We start from the raw sequence: 21,674 nt of genomic DNA, 5'->3' as shown, positions 1-21,674 counted from the left end.
GAATTTTGAAATTAAAAATAAGACGACAATCCCATTTTGTTAAGACGTGTTTGCAGGAAGAATTGGTCAAAATAACACCTGATCGTTGGGTATCCTGCCAGAATTGTGCCAGAATGAATGGTAACATTATAAAGTGGTAAATGCTTTACCGTCCCAACTTTTTTTGGAATGTGTTGCAGGCCTAAAATGCAGGAATGGAGGTATATATTAACAAATAAAATCAAGTTGACCAGGCAAAACATGAAATATTTTGAATTCATACTGTCTGCAATGAAATTGAAGTAAAAAAAAAAAAAAAAAAAAAAGGTCAGCTCTACTCCAGACCTGTGGTTTTGATTTAGGACTCACATTTGTCAGGAATCCATCTAACTTTACTCAGAAGTTTTATTTCTAACCTGTAAACATTTCTGTAACGTATTGGGCTAAGACGAGACAAGAGGGGCGGACACACTTGCAGAGACTTTTTAACAAAATGTTTTAATAATAACAAAAGACACAAGACAAGACTCACAAACACATTACCTAAGCTAATTGCTAAGCTAAACTAACTGCTAACAAAAGCTAAAGCTACACATGAACTAACTAACACAAAACTTGAACACGACTATCCCTAAACAAGACTTAAACATGAGCATAAACATAAACAAGAGTATAAACAAGAGCATGGACAAACAGACAAGAGCATGGACAAACAGACAAGAGCATGGACAAACAGACAAGAGCATGGACTAACAGACAAGAGCATGGACTAACAGACAAGAGCATGGACTAACAGACAAGAGCATGGCAGAGCATAACAAACCAAATCTACTAAAGTCAAATTCAAAATAATCTCCCATGACTGTTCCCAAGCTGCCTTCTTAAATCCCATGAGTTTATTACCTCAGACGAGTGAGGGGGCATTGGCTTGCCAACTTAAACAAAACTTCTCTTACATGTGCTCCTGGAGACACCAATAATTAGTTTCATGCTTGTCTGTGACCCAGTTTTGGTTTGCAATCCACTAAACCACTGTTCTAAACCTCAGTGTGTTATGACTACAGAACCTTGCATTCAGTTAATTCCTGAACTCGGCAAAGAACACAATTTAAATAACTTTTTAGAATTTGTTGTACTTTTAAAGGTTAGTATAATTTAAGATCAAGCTAATTATGCTTTATTTTTCCAAACTGTGCACTTTCTCCACTACTGTATGACAACCCTCAGACACTGGGACAGCATCTCTTATGCAAATAAGAAATGCTGACTGTTTCTATGGCTGTTTCTAATGCTTATGTAGGAGAGCAGGATTTGTATAATTCAGCCACAGCCAACCTCAGTGGGTGTATGTGTTACAAAAGTGGGTGTTCAGTGACTGAGTCTATGCATTCTTCTACTTTTCCTATTAGATTTAAAGCATCTCAGAAAGGAAAGAAGACTTAGTGAGTCATCCCTAAAGCTTTTTAGAGAATCCTCAGTGGGAACACATCTAACCTCAGCGCTTTCATTACGCTGGGTTATTTATAAGAACAGCGTTACCTTGAGCGTTCTGCGGAACACCTTGCAGTTAGGTTACATTTTCCTGCCAGTTCAGGGAATTTCCCTTCTTTTCACAGTAGTGCACCCCGATGTTGTTGCTGCTCCTTTTTGACTTAGTCTACCCCCGTGACTGAAAAAAACTGCATGTGCAAGCTATATCTGATATGTCAAAGAGCTGGTTGCCTTTCCTACACCTTTCTATCATCACTACAAATGATGAGTGCAAATACCACACAGGCTGACTTAATGCTTCTTTCCATACCAGTACTGGCAAGGAGCTTCTGCTTAATGAATGTTGTAAATGTAACGTCATGGTTGGGTCATGTCACAGTTTGATTTTTAGTCACATTAATTACGTCATTCTATGAAAGTACTTGTTTATACAACTAACTTTTTATATCAGCGCTGACTTGTGCATACTGTACACTAGACATTCTTGTTGTTTGAAATAGCTGGATCATTGAACTCAGAATCAAATATTTATATCTACTTTTTAACTGCAGCCAAATTAATAAATTCACTCACTCACTGTCTTAACCGCTTATCCAGTTAGGGTTACGGGGGGAGCCTATCCCAGCTTTTCAATGGGCACAAGGCACACAGTAACACCCTGGATGGGGCGCCAGTCCATCGCAGGGCAGACACACACACTAACACACACCCATTCACCTTCAGGGCAATTCAGTGTCTCCAATTAACTTTAATGCATGTTTTTGGACTGTGGGAGGAAACCCACGCAGACACAGGGAGAACATGCAAACTCTGCACAGAAAGGACCCGGACCGCCCCGCCTGGGGATCGAACCCAGGACCTTCTTGCTGTGAGGCGACAGTGCTACCTACTGAGCCACCGTGCCGCCCCAAATTAATAAATGAATGTACATTATTATATGCACACTGCACGTCTTAGTTACTCCAGTTGTAGTTTGTAAACTAACACTGAAAAAGTGGGTATTTTTAGGAGTGTTTATTAATGATAAGACTCCACACGTTTGTCTCCTTTCATTTGTTTATTCTCTAATATTTAACATGCTAACAAATGACATGGGGAATTTGACCTTTCTATCACCTCTTATTTTATGTATAGGGCCCTACCAAATTTGCGGGAAAATGTGCTTAATTTCAAGGACCTTGTTTTTCAGAAATGACAGCTTTCACTTATTTATAAAGAAAAGTCCCACATTTTACACCAGTCATTAAATAACACTCATAAATTGAATGCTAGAATAAATGAAGCTACAATACACAGCACAGCTTACCTTAATGGTTGAATGTAAACCTAGAACATCCAGCCACCGCGCTAGGCAGAATTGGTTGTGAGTTTTCCAAACTTAGTTACCCGAGTCGTGTTTTTAGCTGCTTTAGGCTTCGACATCTTGGGCATTTTGACTAATTGATTGCTAACTGAATTGCCGTAGGATTGCTAGAACCACCTTACAGTGCAAATTAACCAGTAAACATAAGGCACTTAAACGCAACACGAATGAAAACCATTAAATCGCTAAACACAAACCCTTTTTTTCCCATTTTTTTATGCATTTTCTCTCTTTTTCTTCTGATTTAGCATAGCCAATTTGTCTTCCGCTGATGGGGATCCCGATTGCGTTTGAGGAGGGTATATTGGCCTACTCCACGCCCCTTCCAAAGCATGCGCAGTCCCTTAACCCCTTCTTTTTTGCCCGTGCTTTGATGGATTCACACATGAGGCTCACCCACTTCTGCACAGGCGCCTAGGTCTGCTAACCAGGGTCCTTGCACAGTGTTTGTAGACCCCACCACTTAGGCCGCCACTTAGTCCGGCCTTTTCCCACCCAGCAGACATGGTGGCCAATTTTGTCTGCTGCAGGCACTGCCAATTGTGCCCGCTAGATGGTGCCCAGTCGACCGGTAGCAGAGTCGAGATTCGAACCGGTGTGTTTAAAATCTCGATGCTGGTGACAAACCTTAAATTTGCAAATTGCATATTACACGGTAAAAGGCTAATTTCACGGTCCGTGATGCAATTTTCACGGCCTTGAATTAGGTAGGGCCTTAGTCATATGTAATGTATAACTGCATGAGTTCCTAAATATGCTGATGAATTTTAAAAATATTTAAAATCTAAATAGAAGCAGGCTTTTTGTTCATAAGAATTTCTGAGGGTGCCATATTTTCTGATGTGTGGCTTTGTTAAAAAAAAAAACATAACCACAGTGTGACATTTTTCACCCTTTTTTCACCTCTGACTTTTTCCAGACGCAGTGCCAGGAGCTGCGTAAGAGAAAGGACCTGGAGGTGCAGATCCTGTCAGAGCCGGTGCGTGGATGGGAGGGAGACAGCATTAAGTCTCTTGGGCAGGTGTCCTACATGTCCCAGGTCCACGTTCAAAACAGCTCTAGTGAGGTAAGGAAATGAACGAGTGGAACAGCCTGGGCTTCTCTGGAGTTGGCAGGGTGTCAGAATGAACAAAGCTTTGTTCTCAGCAAATGTTTTGTTCTCAGCCATGTGGTTTCAAAGATGGTGTCAAAGTTTGGTTGTGCTGCCAAATGTAAAGGTCTCTGTTTGTATTGACTTGTTAACAATCTTTTTATTTTAGTGGTCATTTCCAGACAATAATAATAAAAGACTAAGGGAAAAGCACATAATCGTACTTTTATTCTGAGCTATTTTTTTACATTTACATTTGCGGCATTTAACAAAACTACACCGTAAATGTAGCGTGTGTTTAATTGTTAGCCATGTTATGTGTTTGTTACAGGACAAAGACGAGCGTTACTTAATGCTGTTTTCCAACATGCTAATTATCTTATCTGCCAGCCCACGAATGAGTGGCTTCATTTATCAGGTAGGTCCACAAATCACAGCAGATAATGAAAACTTCTATTTTTGTGTTTAAAAGTCCAGTCAGGGTCATCTCAACAACTCCTGTTCCTTCTTAGGGTCGACTGCCTCTCTCAGGAACCACAGTGACCAAAGTGTTAGATGATCCAGAGACGGGTCAATATGCCTTTGAGATTGGAGGTTTGTTTCAGTTCTTTTTAATGTGCTTAATGTGTGTTTTATTAAACAAAAATAATTTAGGCAATTTGATATATTGTATGAGCTCCATACACTGACTGCACACATTATTAGGAATTACACTATACACATTATTCTGTGGGTATACAATTACTGACTGTATGCCAATTGCTCTGTAGATTTTGGAACAACCTGTATTTAAATAATCAATTAAAAGAGACCCCCTGATCAGATGATTAGCTATGATGACACTAGCAGGGCAATAACATGTGTTGGTTGGGTTTGAGTGTATGTTGCAGCAGTGTTGTTGGGATTTCTGAATACAGTTAAAACATACTGGCCCCTTTATTATTGTAGGTGTTTAAAAATCCCAACAACACTTCTGCATCTGATACACAAATTAGATGCTGCTAAAGGCAGTTGTCTCTGTCTACAGCAAAGCATGCTTTACATTGCCATGGGCTAATAGAGTGCTGTGAAAAAACTGGCACATTACCTCCATATTATTGCTGATGGTTTTGGAATGTTTAACCATGTTCTCAGATGTCCACAAAGTTTGACTTATTTTCCATTGTCTTTAGAAGAATAAGTGCACTTTTGACCTCAACTGTAACTGAAGAACTTATTAAGCAAAAGATAGACCACGCATAGTTTCATCTTACGTGTATCGGAAAAAAGACCCGAGCTCTCTCTAAGCCCCCTGTACTGTTTTTGCTACTCTCACTAATTTAGTTAGTAGCAGAAAATGCAACTTGCTCCAAACAAAGCATGGAAACTCCTCAAGGAACAAAAAAAACACACACTATCTTGGTAATACCATGTTAGTTGTACTTACAACAGGCACGTTGAACGAGGCCTGGCTCACAGTCAGCATGTTGATTCATCCTTATAGTGTTTTTTGGCTGCGTTCAGGGCTCTGTGCAGACCACTAAAGTTTTTCCACACTGAACTTGAACCATGTCTTTATGGACCTTACACCTGTTCCATGGTGGAACAGGAACAGGCCTTTTCCGAATTGTTGTCACACCAGTTAATTGGTGTGGCTAAAACACCTGAAGTCAATAACTAGATGGCACGTTGACATACTTTTGGCCATATTAAGTGCATCTCAGTTTGACGCTTGCAAAAGTGCACAAAAGCCAATGCTATTAAACACATGGCTTCTGGGCATCTTAAAATATCACTGTCTGCTTTAGCCTTATAGCTAATCCCTAGCTAAAAACAATGTTGGCAGTTTGTTAGTATCTATGGCTGCTTTGTTTGCCATATCACCAAACTTCTCCATACATTGGCATGTTCAGGTTTAAATTCAAGGATGTTTTGAATCACAGAGCTAAAATTATACACGCTGTGGTTGTTTTGTAGGAGGAGGGATGGACCGTACCACAGTCTACTGCAGTAGCTCTCAGGAGTTACAGGAGTGGCTGGAGCACCTCCATGCTTTCATCAAAGGTGGCAGCCCAGTTGGAACCATCATTAAGGTACGAGCAGCACATTAAAGTATTGAACACTCATGCTTGAGTGAAAGTGACATCAAAGTGACATCAAAACTCAGCATATTAAGCCCCCAACCTTAGTTAGCCACAACAGTTGCCACTACATTGGGTTTGTATCAATTTATTGCAGTAATACACCCCAGACAGGGCGCCAATCTATCAAAGGGCTCTGGCCATCATCACCAAGCAAGGAGAAAAAATTCTTCAGTTTAATTGAATTGTAATTGAGGCCATTATTGCCCCAGCAACAAAGAACCCTGTTTCAGCCATTGTCCCTCCCCCTTCAGATTGCATGTCTGTGTAGATGCCCGGCTGACTTTAGCAGAGCAAAGACTTGAACTTGAGATCTTGAAATCTCAGCACTGGTGGGCTGGCATGTTTTACCACTGTGCCACTCAAGCACCATCAAATTCCATGTTTCGTTGATATGTTAATGCACGTCCTCTATAGGGCACTATTTCTGTTTGTTTGCTAAACAAATTGCGTTGACAAAATGTCCCAACTTTTTATGAAACGGAGTTTGTTTTACTTGAAAGTGTAAGAAGTTCCATATTGTCATTTAACTTTGTGACATGTTCTTATTTCTTGTCAGTGATTATAACTGACTTCTATAACATCCTGTGACTTCTCTGTGCATGTACTGTATAACTATGCACCTGCACCTTTTAGACTGAGCCACAACCAATACCATAGAAAAGATCTCAGAAATCAGATTATAGACTTCAGGAATGTCACCTGAACATAATTTGGGTGCCAAGGTTGTCTGTAGCAATGATTGTCCAGTTATATAAAGTACAAGGAGAAGTGGTCTTGGTGCCGAGGTTATGTATACAGTATAAATGCTTAGATCTAAACCTAGAATCACAAAAAACTTGAGCTTAACAGCAAAAAAAAAACTTAACAGCAATTAGATGCTGCTGAAGGCAGTTGTCTCTGTCTACAGCAAAGCATGCTTTACATTGCCATGGGCTAATGGAGTGTTGTGAAAAAAAACTGGCATATTACCTCTATATCAATGCTAATGGATTTATAATACAATGTCCAACAAGCTTATGGTCAGGCGTCTACATAGTTTGACTTATTTTCCATTGTCTTTAGAAGAATAAGTGCACTTTTGACCTCAACTGTAACTGAAGAACTTATTAAGCAAAAGATAGACCACGCATAGTTTCATCTTACGTGTATCGGAAAAAAGACCCGAGCTCTCTCTAAGCACCCTGTACAATTTTGCTACTCTCACTAATTTAGTTAGTAGCAGAAAATGCAACTTGCTCCAGACAAAGCATGGAAACTTCCCTCCCCCTCCCTCAGGCTCTGAGTGAAGTGAGCGTTTAATATTAGAAAGATGTTTCTGATGATTAACCACAAAGACTGACTGTACACCGATCAGCCATAACATTAAAACCACCTACTTGTTTCTACACTCACTGTCCATTTTATCAGCTCCACTTACCATATAGGAGCTTTTTGTAGTTCTACAATTACTGACTGTAGTCCATCTCTATCACTGCATGCTTTGTTAGCCCTCTTTCATTCTGTTCTTCAATGGTCAGGACCACTACAGAGCAGGTATTATTTAGGTGGTGGATCATTTTCAGCACTGCAGCGACACTGACATGGTGGTGGTGTGTTAGTGTGTGTTGTGCTGGTATGAGTGGATAAGACACAGCAGCGCTGATGGAGTTTTTAAACACATCACTGTCCCTGCTGAGATGAGAATAGTCCACCAACCAAACCTGTGATCACTGATGAAGTTCTAGAAGATGACCAACTCAAACAGCAACAATATATGAGCGATCGTCTCTGACTTTACATCTACAAGGTGGACCAACTAGGTAAGATGGTCTAATAGAGTGGACAGTAAGTGGACACGGTATTTAAAAACTTCATCAGTGCTGCTGTGTCTGATCCACTCATACCAGCACAACACACACTAACACACCACCACCATGTCAGTGTCACTGCAGTGCTGAGAATGATCCACCACCCAAATAATACCTGCTCTGTGGTAGTCCTGTGAGAGTCCTGACCATTGAAGAACAGGGTGAAAGCAGACTAAAAAAGTATGTAGAGAAACAGATGGACTACAGTCAGTAATTGTAGAACTACAAAGTGCTTCTATATGGTAAGTGGAGCTGATAAGATGGACAGTGAGTGTAGAAACAAGGAGGTGGTTTTAATGTTATGGCTGATCGGTGTATATTTAAATTCTGTATTTTTTTTCTTTGTTGGCAGAATGTAGAAGGCAAACCCATTAGCATTATGGGCCCTTCCTCCCACAGTCACGTGCCAGGCTTTGGAACACCCACAGGTGTGCGATGCTCCCTGGAGCCACCAAAGATAACCAAACCATGGTCCCTGAGCTGCCTGCGACCTGCTCCACCGCTTAAACCGTCGGCCGCCCTGGGTTACAAAGAGGTAAGCAGTTCTATGCCCACTTCTAACACTGTCGGAAAATAGTGAGTCAGACGAAAAGTGGTTGAGTGGGAGCGTAATTCACCCCTTAAGTCTTCTAAGTGGTCCTGCGCGGAAGCGTACGCGGCCCACCACCCATGCACTTACTGATCTGAGTGTAAACAACTCTTTACTGTCATATCTGTCATACCTTGTGAATACTGCTGATTAACCACTACCTGAACTCTACCAAAATCCTTACCACACGTTTCAGTAGTGGTCTACTCTGAAGATAAACAGATAACTTAAGAGTGTGTGTGGTTTTGTAAGGTTTTGCTCACATGTACTTTTATTTATGTTAGGATTTTGCATTATTTATTGTTGTCTGGAATAAATGAATACAAAACATTGACAAAATAATGAAAACCCTTAATTATATACAGTCGAATCCGGTTAATTGGACCACCGGTTAATCGGACCAGCCGCTTATTCGGACCGAATCCTAAAGTACCGAAACAAATCCTATTATGTACGTGTAATGTTATTCGCTTATTTGGACCAAAATTCCGTTTAATCGGACCAAAGAACGTGAGAGCGAATAAGAAAAAGAAGCCACAAGTCGCCACTTAGAGCGGATGCAAAGCGGGTCAGCGAGATGTGGGAGGATTCCTGGGCTCCCCGGGAGAATTTATGCTTTTATCAAAGGTCAGGAAATCCGAAAAGTTGTGTTGACAAGAGCAAAACCAGCGGGAGGTGAACACGCCCACCACTTTCTTTCCCACAACGAAGCACCCAGTAGCCAGCAGCGTGGTTATTGGATCCATCTGCATCTTTAGTAAGAACTTTTTTTTTATTATGCTTCGCATGCTGAGTACCTATACATTGTGTTGTAGATCGTTTCGAAAAAGTTGTTTGCAAATTTATTTTTCAATGAACAAAGTTCGTAAGCAACAGTAGTTCTTGTCTGTACGTTCGCTATACGTGTACAGTATATCGCACAATAAAGGTTTAATAAACATTTAATATGTTACATAAATTATAGCACTTGTAACATAGGGCATGTTCGTGTAATCGGACCAGCCGGTTATTAGGACCAAAACGATCGCGTCCCGATGTGGTCCCGATTAACCGGATTCGACTGTATAACAATGATTTTATATCCTTTTTGACATGTATTCAACAGAACAAAAACAAGATGTAATGTTTTGATCATTTTATCTTTTTAATTTGTTGTATATATTCACGGTTTCTAAATTTATTTCTAATACATTTTAGAGTTAGAACACAGGCATCATTACCCCTTTTTTTGTTTTGCATTTTTCTGCAATTTTTCTCCCAATTGAGTCATATTCAATTGCATTACACTTGCATTCTACTGATGTTGATCTCCACCCTGACTGAGGAGAGCTGTGAGTAACACACGCCCCCTCCGACATGTGTTCAGTAGCCGACTGCATCTTTTCACCTGCACGAGGCGAGTTCATAAGTGGATCAGCTTTGTGTACGAAGAGACACACCCTGATCCCATTCTCCCTCGTCTTTGTACAGGCGCCATCAATCAGCCAGCAGAGATCATAATTGCATCAATTTTGAGATCCTCTTCGGCACCCTCCTTGAACAACAGCCAATCATTGTTCATGTAGGTGCCCAGCCTGCTGGGTGGCAGAGCTGAGTTTCGAACCGACAAGCTCAAAATGTCAGCTCTGGTGTGCTAGCATGTTTTACCGCTGTGCCACCTGAGCGTCCATTACCCATCTTTTGATAACGTTCTGTAATTGTTTACTTTGCTTGATGTAACACTTTAGCTGTTCAACAATACAGAATCTGTGTTGCTCTGTAATGTGCTTCATACTGCACCAAACATTTTCAGTAGGAGACAGGTCTTAAATACAGACAGCCTAGTTTAGCACCTGCGCTCTCAGTGTGCACAATGTGACTGGGCGCTGTCTTGCTAAACAAGTGGGGATGTCTAGCTGGCACCATAGGTTGCTTCAAAATGTCTATGTACCCCTCAGCATTAATGGTTTAAGTTAGCCATGCCTCTGGCACTAACACACCCATACTGTAACGGACGTTGTCCTTTGTTGTTATTATTCATTATTCACAAAAACAATTTAAAAGTTGTACTTGCATCAGTCTTTGTTCAAAATTCTTAAGCTGAGAGAAGTTGGTGTCCAATTCTAAAAAACTTATAATATTGTTATGTACTGTAAATACAGGATGAGTCAAAATTATGTTAACACTAATGGATCTATTCCCCGCGAAATGTGTGTCCGGGCTTTAAATGGTACTGTTGCTCGCTGGTTTTTGAGTGTTGAACATAATGGTGAACAGGTTGAGACTGTCCTGTAAATCATCTTACACATACAGTATGCATGTTTTGTGAATAAATGGTTTCCGCCATTTTACGTGTTAACATAATTTTGACTCACCCTCAATAGTAGTCAGTAGTAATCATGCATTAAGAAACATTCTCAAACAGGGTTATTCACTCACAGTTTTTTTGCAAACCTTGAACTTTCTGTGCCTTGTACATTCTTCTTATTTTATTATTATTATTATACATTTTTGGAGTGTGTTGTTTCAAATTAGCAATTAATGTATACATACGAACGATCTTTAAAAAGTTTCCGCACTTTTATATTTCGGTTGGAAACAGTGAGGGTGGGAGACTGAGAGAGATGCTTATAGTCCGGATTTAGCACCGTCTGATTTCCACCTTTTTGGATGCTCAAAGATGCTTTAAGGGGAAGAAGATTTTCATGTGATGATGATGTGAAAGCAGCGGTGCATCAGTGGCTACGCGCTCAACCAAAAACATTTTTTGCCGATGCCATTAAAAAAGTTGGTACAACGCTGGAAAAATGCATCAGAAGGTGACTGTGTACAAAAGTGATGTCATTTGTTTTTGAAATTCTTATTCTTAATAAAGAGTTTTTAAAAGTGCGGAAACTTTTTGAAGAACCCTGATGCGCATATTAGCATTTAATACACAAGTCTTCGGAATGGCCCTAGCATAAGCTTTAGAGTTTTTGTTGAGAGTTAATCACGAAGATGCAGGGAGCTTTTATGAATTATTCATGTTGTTAATGTCAATCAATTTAAGCAATTTATAATTGCCAAGTTACTTGATATGATTGTTCTGTTGATTTTTCCACCCATTTCACTTCTGTAACTTTCTAAATATAAGGACCCATTTAATATGTTCACCTCTTACTGTTCTCTTCATCATTTTCCTGTCCTGTTTTTCATACATTTTCTTACACCTTTTCTCTCTATTTCCTGCTTCTTTAGAGGATGTCTTATATCCTGAAGGTAAGAGTAGACCAGTCTCTTTGTGAATATGTGTAAGTGTATGTGTGTGATTGTTTCTTGTGTGCTTGGCGAGCTTTGATGTCATAAACTTTATGCTTCATGCTTTTGTCTTTATTTTCTTCCTCTTCTACCCCCCCCCCCCCCCCTCCCCAGTAAACCACTGATTTCCTGTTTATTCATTTGTCTTGTGGCCTATTTTGTTCTTTTACATTAGTGTCTTGCCCAGCGTTCTGTAGATTGCAACTGCTATGTTTTTGTTCCTACCAAATCATTTCTGTTTAGAAATTAATAATAAAATGTTTGTTTGCGCCTAATAGAAAAAAACATATAATTAAAAAGCACAAGATGATTACAGTATGGGACATGTTCTGCAGAAACAAGTATGCTTACATTTCTTTTCACGTTTTTTTATTAATTAATTTTTTTATTCATTTATTATTATTATTATTATTATTATTATTATATTATATTATATAACAGCTTCATACAGTTACTAAAGATAAATAAAAATGAAGAAAAAATATGATAATAAATATAAGCACAATTGGGATGGGGGTGGGATTGTGAGGTGCACTTGTCGGTGTGCTCTCAGTGCAGGTCCCAGGCCCAGATACAAATAGAAGGGCTGCATCAGGAAGGGAATCCTGCAAAAACTGGGCCAGGTTTGATATATGGACCAGAATGAGCCAGTGTGGCAACTTTTAAGATCAATAAACAAATAAATACTACTGTTAAATGTTAATTTTATCCATATGCATTATTTTAATAAGGCTGCAACATATAATTTATAAAATAAACTTATTGGTAATGGATTTAATCTATGTCATTTAATCTATGACAGTTCACACTAATATGGAAAAATTCAAAAGCACTAATTTTATGCTTCGGCCACTAAAGCAATGTTGGTGAATTTCTTGATGTTTTCCAAAAAAATCAGCTGTCTAAGAACAAACTGTTATGTAATTTCTGCTATTTTATTCGTAATCGTTCAACAGTCCAAACTCCAAATGGTTTTTAAGATTGTAATTCGGTGCTGTACACATGAACCAGGCAGCACAAACAATGCATCTTACTGTACAATCTGGTCCCACTGTGGTTTACAAGATGTAACGTCATTCACGTACAAGTCTATTTAATTATTATTATTTTTCTCTGCTACCCTTTTCCCAGGGTTTAAAAACCCTGCTGTACATGACACCTGGTCGATACTACAACTCAATTTAATGACTTTTCTGATTTACTGTCTTTTCTTCAGCATATTTCATCAGTTTATCTTTATACAGGTAAAAGTTGATCCTACAGATGTGGATAAAGTGTTAATTGGCCAATGTATTAACCTTAAGAAAACTATATTTCATAGGATTAAGAACAGTTTGGACATCTTTGGAATGTGTGCATAAGGTCACACATTGTAGTGTCCATTCAGTGCAACACACTTTTTGGGGAGGTGGAAGAAAATACTGGAATACCTAAAAAAATAAAATTAAAAAAACACTATGGACTCGAGGAGATCATTCACAACAGTGAATGGAGGCCTGGATTGAACTAAGATTATTAGGACTCATGTTGCTGTGCTGCACACACTAACTGTAATACTGTGCAGTAAAAAGTAATATAATCATTAAACGGATTCATTTAATTACGGCAGCCCGATCCACTTACTATTCCGAACTCATACATGCTGGATCAACAAATCCTAAGACTCTCTTTTCCACAATAAATAAACTTCTCAAACCAGTTGACAATACTACCAATTCCTTTACAGTTGACAAGTGTAACTCTTACCTCTCATTTTTTCAAACAAAAGTTGAGAATATCCACAATTTTCTGACAGTTTCCCCTGTCATCTCTGTTTCTCCGCCTATCTCATCTCAATTTATTACCCAGCCTCTGTCTCAGTTCTCACCTGTGTCTCATTTGGACCTATCTGAGATCTTAACAGGGATGCGAAGCTCCACTTGTGTTTTGGATCCTGCTCCATCAAAACTTGTTAAGGGTTGTTTTCCAGTTATCTCATCACTTATCACAGAGATAATCAATTCCTCTCTTAGTTCTGGCTCAGTCCCTCAATCACTCAAATTGGCTGCTGTTACTCCCATACTTAAAAAACCTGGACTTGACTCTAACATTATGAGTAACTTTCGGCCCATTTCCAATCTTCCATTTCTGTCGAAAATACTGGAACGTGTTGTTGCCTCACAGCTCAAAGATCACCTAAATTCCAATAATCTATTTGAATCATTTCAGTCTGGTTTCCGCCCCCAGCACAGCACTGAGTCAGCCCTCCTCAAAGTCACAAATGACCTTCTTCTTTCCTCAGACTCTGGACAAATTAATATTCTCGTCCTCCTTGATCTTACTGCAGCTTTTGACACCATTAATCACTCCATTCTTCTGTCCCGCCTTGAATCCTCTGTCAACATCACTGGTACTGCCCTTTTGTGGTTAAGGTCATATCTCGTAAACAGACAACAGTTTGTTAATATCAACAATTGTAGTTCTGCCATTGCTCCACTGTCCCAAGGCGTTCCCCAAGGCTCAGTGTTAGGTCCCCTTTTGTTTATTCTTTATATGCTCCCCCTTGGTGACATCATACGTCGGCATGGTTTACATTTCCACTGCTATGCTGATGATATTCAGCTTTACATCTCCTCCAAATCCATTAATACTGAACTTCACTCCACTCTGACAAATTGCATCACTGAAATGAAATTGTGGATGAAAGCTAATTTCCTCAAATTAAACTGTGAAAAATCAGATATGATCATCGTAGGTCCTACAACCCTGGCAAAAACCACAAAAAATTTTCAAATTACCATTGATAATGACACTTTGTCTCCGTCTTCTAACATCCGAAATCTTGGTGTAATTTTTGATAGCAACCTCTCTTTTGACCTCCATGTAAATCACATCACCAAAACTGCTTTCTTTCATCTAAAAAACATAGCACGTCTACGTCCATCACTCTCCTTTTCTGCCGCCGAAACCTTGATTCATGCTTTTATTACATCCAGAATTGATTATTGCAATAGCATCCTTTATGGTACATCTAACAAAATCCTAAAAAAACTTCAGTATATCCAGAATTCAGCTGCTCGCCTCCTTACTCATACTCGCTCCCGTGATCATATTACACCTGTTCTACAAAAACTTCATTGGCTTCCCGTTGCTCAACGCATTCAATTCAAAATTCTTCTATTCACTCACAAAGCTCTCCATAATCAGGCCCCATCCTACCTCACCGACCTGCTCCATCAGCACATTCCCTCCCGTAGCCTTCGCTCTTCTGAGGCTAACCTACTGTCCATACCCTCTAGGACCAAGCACCGGACCTGGGGTGACAGGGCCTTTTCCATAGCTGCTCCATCTTTATGGAATGCTCTCCCCAAACACCTACGAGATTGTCCTGACCTGTCCAAATTCAAGTCACTTCTCAAAACTCATCTATTCAATATGGCATTTAACTTGTAACAACACAAAATAAATGCTTTTATTTTTGCTATTCTTTTTAATAGTTTTTATACTTAGATCACGACAGAAATGTGAAGTCCTAGATCCTAAAACTTGTAAAGTTTTCAGTTTCCTGATTGCATGTAAATCTGTCCTGTTTCTGTCTAATTTTAAGAAATTGTTCTATATTTGTTGTTCTCTCTCATAATTTAGCTAATTTTTAATGAACTGTCTTATGCTGCTCTCTTTGTTTTTATCTTAATTATTCTTGATGTTGATGTACTATTTTGATTTTGTACTATGATTTGTATGGTGTATGTACGTATTTGTTTTGATTATTTGTCTTATGTAAAGCGTCTTTGAGTATCTTGAAAAGCGCTATATAAATAAAATGTATTATTATTATTATTAATTGTGGAGCTGCTGTGCAGTTGTTCATTTTGTAACATTTAGGATGTCTTGTGTAATTAGCAGTGTGTTGCATGTTCCTAAGAAATTAATAATAATAATAATATAAAGAAATAATTGGTATAAGCTAGACATGGTTTTGTTTGTTAGTTGCATTTTTGTTTCGCTCAGAGCTTTTTTGTTTGATTGTCTTTGAGATTTGCTGTAGTATGTTTGCTTCTTCACGGTCTGTTTGTCTCTTCAGGATTCCAGCAAAAGCCCAAAACCCATCAAGAAGTTCCTAAACAAGAGAAAGACTGAGAGGAAACCATCCGAGGACGAATATTTGCTCAGAAAAAGTAGGTGGGATGAAAAGAGAAACGAAACCATCGGTAGAACCAAAGCCTGCCATTGTGGTATTGATCAGGCCATCAGTTTCATCATAGCTTCAGAAGTCTCAGATGTGGGTTGTGGTCTTGTGATTAATAGGTACTGCTGCATTGGAAGAAGATGCCCAGATTTTAAAAGTGATTGAGGCCTATTGTACTGGAGTCAGCATGCACCAAACCACAACAGGTATGCCGTAACTCGTTTACTACTGTCTCTTGAGTAAAAGATCAAAAAGGTTAGGTTAACAGAAGCAGATTTCAGGAAATGAAAACTACAACTGTATCTAACCTTGCCCATATGTACACAGCTGTGCGGAAGGAAGGTGTACCTCAGGTCCTGCTACCAGAGGAGGAAAAGATCATTGTAGAAGAGACCAAGAGCAACGGACAAACCATCATTGAGGAAAAGTATGTAAAGACAATCTGCAAAAATAAATCTTTGCATATCATTGGCTGTTACATTTCTGATTCTGTCATTTCACGAGGTTCCTCAAAAAGTTTATGTACTTTTTAACTGTATTTATTAAGTATTTTAAAAACAATCTACATCACTTTTCTACAGTCACCTTCTGATGAATTTTTCCCAGCGTAGTACCAACTTTTTAATGCCATCAGCAAAAAATGTTTTTGGTTGAGTACGTAGCCACTGATTTTACATCATCATCACATGGAAATCTTCTTCCCCTTTAAGCTTCTTTGAGCAGTCTAAAAAGGTGGAAATCAGATGGCGCTGAATCCGGACTATAAGCGTCTCTCAGTCTCTGAGACCCGACCAATTACTACTCCTCCCACCCTCACCGCTTCCAACCAAAATATAAAAGTGCGGAAACTTTTTGAAGATCCCTCGTATTGGATTCATTAGCATTTAGACATATTTAGTCATTTCATTAGCAATTCTGAATAGTTATAACTTTCTTCTTGTTGTGTTTTATTTGGCAAGAGTTTTTATTCAAAATTACTTTTACATTAGATATAATTTAATCAAACTTAGAGCAGTTAAGGCTCTTGATTTCAAAGTCCTAGTATATAAAGACAGGTGGGATCAAAAAGGCTAGACCTGCACCGTTTAGTCAAAATATTTGGACCACCCCCTAAAAATTGGCATGGCAATTCCTATTTCATAACATTTATGCATGTCAGTTAGGGATGTGTTAAATTTTGGGCTGATGATAGTTACTTGTACAAACCCCATTTCCAGTCAACTTTGTTGTATTTTGTAAATATAAACACATTTAATGCCTGTAACACATTCCCAAAAAGTTGGGACAGAGGCAAAATAAGAGTGAAAAGTCTATAGAATGTTAAAGTTCTAGTGTTCCACAATTAGCAGGTTTATTGGTAACAGGTGAATCATGATTGGATAGAAAAAGAGGATCCACCAAAGGATCAGTCTGTACAAGCAGTGATGGGTCATGGCTCACCACTTTCTCAGGTTTCATTGTTTCCAGAGAACACAAAGTCAATTGTATATGGTATGGTATGGTATATAGTATACCACAGAGCTCCTTTAGATGTCTTGATTGAACCATGTGTCGCTGGGACAGCACTGTTTTGACAGCAGATTAGGCCGGAAGACAAAATTACTAAATCCTGTAATAATATTTAGATCCAAGGAGTTGACACACTTTATCTTTAACTTCAGTCCTTCATGGTCTGTGCTGAGATGTTAAAGCCATTCTTTAGCAGTATGTTAGGGGCATTGTCATTCTGGAATATGCATATAAAAATGTTGGGACAGAAGCAAAATAAGAGTGAAAAGTTTATAGAATATTTAAGTCGCAGCATTCCACAATAAGCAGGTGACTGATGGGTCATGGCTCACCACTTTCTCAGGACTCATTGATGCCAAAGAACAAGAACACAAAGTCTATGGTGTCTTGTATCAGATACCACAGGGCTCCTTTAGATGTCTTGTGTGCACCATGTGTCGCTGGGACAGCAGACACATTTAGAGGCCGAAGGACAAAATTACAACCTGTGATAATATTTAGATCCAAAGAGTTGAACCACACTTTGTCTTTAGCTTTAGTCCTTTATGAAATGCTGTCATACAATATTTAAATTGTTTTGAGTGAAAAGTTTATAGAATGTTAAAGTTATAGCGTTCCACAATAAGTAGGTTGATTGGTAACAGGTGAGGGAATTATGACTGGGTAGAAAAGGAGGATCCACAAACTGATCAGTCTGTACAAGCAATGATGGGTTGAGGCTTCCTCTGGACTCACTGATGCATATCAGATACCACAGAGCTCCTTCTGATGTCTTGTGTGGACAATGTGTCAGCGAGTTGTAGCCTAGCGGTTAAGGTACTGGACTAGTAATCAGAAGGTCGCTGGTTCAAGCACCATCACTGCCAGGTTGTCACTGTTGGGCCCTTGATCAAGGCCTGTAACCATCAATTGCTTAGACTGTCACTGTACTGTAAGTTGCTTTGGATAAAAGGTGTTTGCTAAATGCCAAAAATGTTAATGTAAATATATAGGAAACAATGTGTTGGTTCTTATACAACCATCCAGAGGAAATATTGGATCTATTCATTTTCTCCAGTTGAATGATGAACCGTTATGGTTCAACCAAAGTACTGCACTAGTCATTGTGGGTTTAAGGTGTTGTTTGGCTTCCTTCAAACATAAATCCGCCTAGATGAAGGGAATGTGGTTGACTCATAGCTCATTAACATTTTTCCATTGCGCAGTGGTCAGGGTTTTGTGCTTCTTACGTAAGTAAAGCTGTGTCATTAGTCACTAAACATCAACAAATTCTGCAAGTTCTGCATATAATTATAATTATTAAAATCGGCTTATCTTTATTATGTACACAGGAAGTTCTAAAACTGTGGATTGGAGTTAATTCTACTGAAATAAATGCAATAATTTTTTGCTCTTGGAATGTTTATTCTAAATGGCTGTAAGGCTGGGACCTTTATACATATGCTGTATGAACCTTAAAACTGGAAATTGCTGGGAATCGTAGTCAATACCTCAAAATTATACTAATAATAATACATATTACAAGAGACCCAAAGCAGTTTAGCAATGCCTAATTTTACCATATTTGATTTTCTTTGACTAAACTACACACAATATTTAGTTTTCAATAAACTGCTGTCTGTTCTCTGTCATGCAGAAGCCTGGTGGATGCTGTATATGCACTGAAAGACGAAGTTCACGAGTTGAAAAAGGTATGATCTATTTGATACAGTATGTGCTTAATAATGTCTTTGCTGGTTCTGATGGGTTGTGTATTCTGTCTGCAGGAGAGTAAGTTAATGAAGCAGTGTCTGGAGGAGGAGCATACATCCCGCAAAGAGCTGGAGCGTTTGGTCAGAAAGCTGGCCAAGCAGAAGAATGACTGTACATGGGAGGACACAGGCCATTAAAGTCACACTGTAAAAGTTCACTGCTTCCACAGGTGTGTGTGTGTGGGTGGATGAGTTGTTAGTTTTAAGTGCGTGCTGAACTTTGTTTTCAGTAATCCTCCCTACTTTGTTCAGCTTTTAAGAAAAAAAACCTTTCTTTGAGGATTTCTTGCTATGAGATCATCGACCGCTTTCAGTTCTGGGTTTCTTTCGGCTCTGAGTAGACCATGCAGTGCTCGACGAGCTCCTGTGATGTGGGCAGCATTGCAAGCTTGCAAGGAAATGGCTTGGAAAAGCTTGCAGCAGAACTACTACACGATACAGAAGCAAAGAGTTTCTGGTGGAAGTTGTGAAAGTTTGCGGCTGCTGTTTGGATCATGTCATGTGACCAGACTCTTCATTATTCTTGCTGGATCTATCCACACTCTGATGTCCAATGTGCACTATGAAGTGGATGAATTATTGAATTTGACCCTACTTTTAAGTGAAGAGTTTTCATGTTGCTGTTCACCTGAATGACATTGAAAACTGTAAAAAAAAAAAAAAAAAATCTGAAGACTTTAAGAATCTGTCGAATCTGTCAGATTCTACCCTTGATCAACAGCTGGAGCAATTTTTGTACATGCCATAAAACCACACGTGTGCACTCTGGTGAATATATAATATAACGAGCGTATTAGTAAGCACAAAACCTGATGGATTTCTTATTGGAAACTATGTTGGTCATACATTTTTAATTAATGTGGACTTATTTCTACAGCCTTCATTTCTGTTACTGTATGTTTATAAAATAAAGAAGAGGATTTCGGTTCAAGCATTTGTACTTGATAGGATGAGCAGAAACTATAGGATTGGTTTTTTTTTTTGTGTCTTCATGTCTGGAAATGTTTATTATTGTTTGCTTGTTTTTCTTATAGCTTTTTTAAATACTCTGTGTGGTACCAGTATTGTATTATGTATTATGCCAGCTTCCAATAATATTCCCATTATAGTATGTCAAAAAATATGTATGTTCAAATCTGCAATACATGATCGACTGTACAGTGTTCTGTACCATTACCATTACATAATCTGACATGCTATCTCAAAGATATCACAGAAATATCAGTGATATCGCAAGATCTAAATACTTTTAAGCTATAATGTGTGTGTATATATATATATATATATATATCATATATACTTATATACAGTATATACAGTAATAGCTAGTCTGGCCAAAAACGTGTACACTTTCATATTTAGATATGATATAATTGAATCTTTCCTTCATGTTCTGAGGTTTTAAAAGGGGTATTTATTTTTCTTGAGAACGTGGTACTTGGACCCCATTGACGATTCTCCCTACAGATTTACCAAACATGTTCACTTGCATTTTTGCCTCACTGCATCTGAGGAGCAGGTACCACTTAAACAACTGACTTATTTTGGTTTGGGTTATCAAGTCCATCAAGATTTCATCCCGGGCGTAGTCGCCGGTGCACAATTGCTTTATTCATCTTTCCTGTCACACGGTAGTTTCATCACACTCATGCCGGCTGAGGCGCACAAACCTACTGCATTAATTTACCAGATCTGCTCTAACTCCACTTTCCTATAAAGCCAAGAAGGCATGTCGAGTACAACTTTATACGCAACTTCGTAGGCATTGTTTAAAAGCAATAAATGCATGCCACTAAGCATGTCAGTGAGCATGTGCTGACTTGATTAAAGTGTCTATGCTGCTCATTGTAGCACTGGTTCTTTGACCGCCCACTCTCACCTGTAACTCTCGTTCTGCAAGTTGTTGTGTCCTGTGGGAGTCTTATACTACTCCAGGCTCCACCTTAACATTAAACCAAAAAACTGTGAGCATATAGATGCAGAGAGAATTAAACATGCGAGTGAAAATGTACCATTACACCTGATTCACCAGTGGCAGGTACTTTTTAAAATGTGGTATGAATGAACCATCCAATTTTGGCCCTTTGTTCCTGTTATAATTCTTTGTACCTTTTCATATGAGCAAGTTCTCAATAATTATCAGTTAAAAATATGTATCCCCTTTATTCATTATTTGATTGAGCAACATTTGGCAGCTTTTAGATATTTTAATTAATTCTTTTACATTGGGATGGAGCATTTTCAGCCCATTTCTCTTTATTCAACTTCTGACAGGTTTGTTGGGGTTAGTGGTCTACAGCTATTTTGAGCTCTCACCATAGACATTAATTAGGACATTAGGACTATGAACTGGGCCACTCTATGACATAAATTATACTTGTGTGTTTTGCTCTATAACTATAATCTATTCTATTTGAACATATTGAACATATTGTAAGCACCTGACCATGCTCTCGCAAGAATTTTCTCAGAATTTCCCAAAATTGTA

The 21,674-nt window shown here is 38.7% G+C and overlaps 1 protein-coding gene across 4 annotated transcripts in view; it reads left to right on the top strand.

The window, feature by feature from the left end:
* Positions 1 to 20,134, top strand: part of arhgef6 (Rac/Cdc42 guanine nucleotide exchange factor (GEF) 6) — a 59,925-nt gene extending 39,791 nt beyond the window's left edge. For 2 of the 4 annotated variants that reach the window (XM_062999811.1, XM_062999814.1), the window contains 11 exons: positions 3,753 to 3,899; positions 4,255 to 4,341; positions 4,436 to 4,517; positions 5,880 to 5,995; positions 8,246 to 8,428; positions 11,699 to 11,719; positions 15,822 to 15,915; positions 16,046 to 16,132; positions 16,254 to 16,353; positions 19,072 to 19,126; positions 19,202 to 20,134. In XM_062999811.1, coding sequence (XP_062855881.1) covers positions 3,753 to 3,899; positions 4,255 to 4,341; positions 4,436 to 4,517; positions 5,880 to 5,995; positions 8,246 to 8,428; positions 11,699 to 11,719; positions 15,822 to 15,915; positions 16,046 to 16,132; positions 16,254 to 16,353; positions 19,072 to 19,126; positions 19,202 to 19,324 — 1,095 coding nt within the window. In that variant the 3' untranslated portion in view covers positions 19,325 to 20,134. The remainder of the gene's footprint in view (positions 1 to 3,752; positions 3,900 to 4,254; positions 4,342 to 4,435; positions 4,518 to 5,879; positions 5,996 to 8,245; positions 8,429 to 11,698; positions 11,720 to 15,821; positions 15,916 to 16,045; positions 16,133 to 16,253; positions 16,354 to 19,071; positions 19,127 to 19,201) is intronic. The other 2 variants (XM_062999812.1, XM_062999813.1) reach the window with 2 other exon arrangements.
* Positions 20,135 to 21,674: the final 1,540 nt, after the last annotated feature.

Source organism: Trichomycterus rosablanca, chromosome 8, assembly GCF_030014385.1.
Source record: "Trichomycterus rosablanca isolate fTriRos1 chromosome 8, fTriRos1.hap1, whole genome shotgun sequence".
In the NCBI taxonomy this organism is placed as follows: Eukaryota; Metazoa; Chordata; class Actinopteri; order Siluriformes; family Trichomycteridae; genus Trichomycterus; species Trichomycterus rosablanca.
This window is presented reverse-complemented; position numbering and strand designations above follow the sequence as displayed.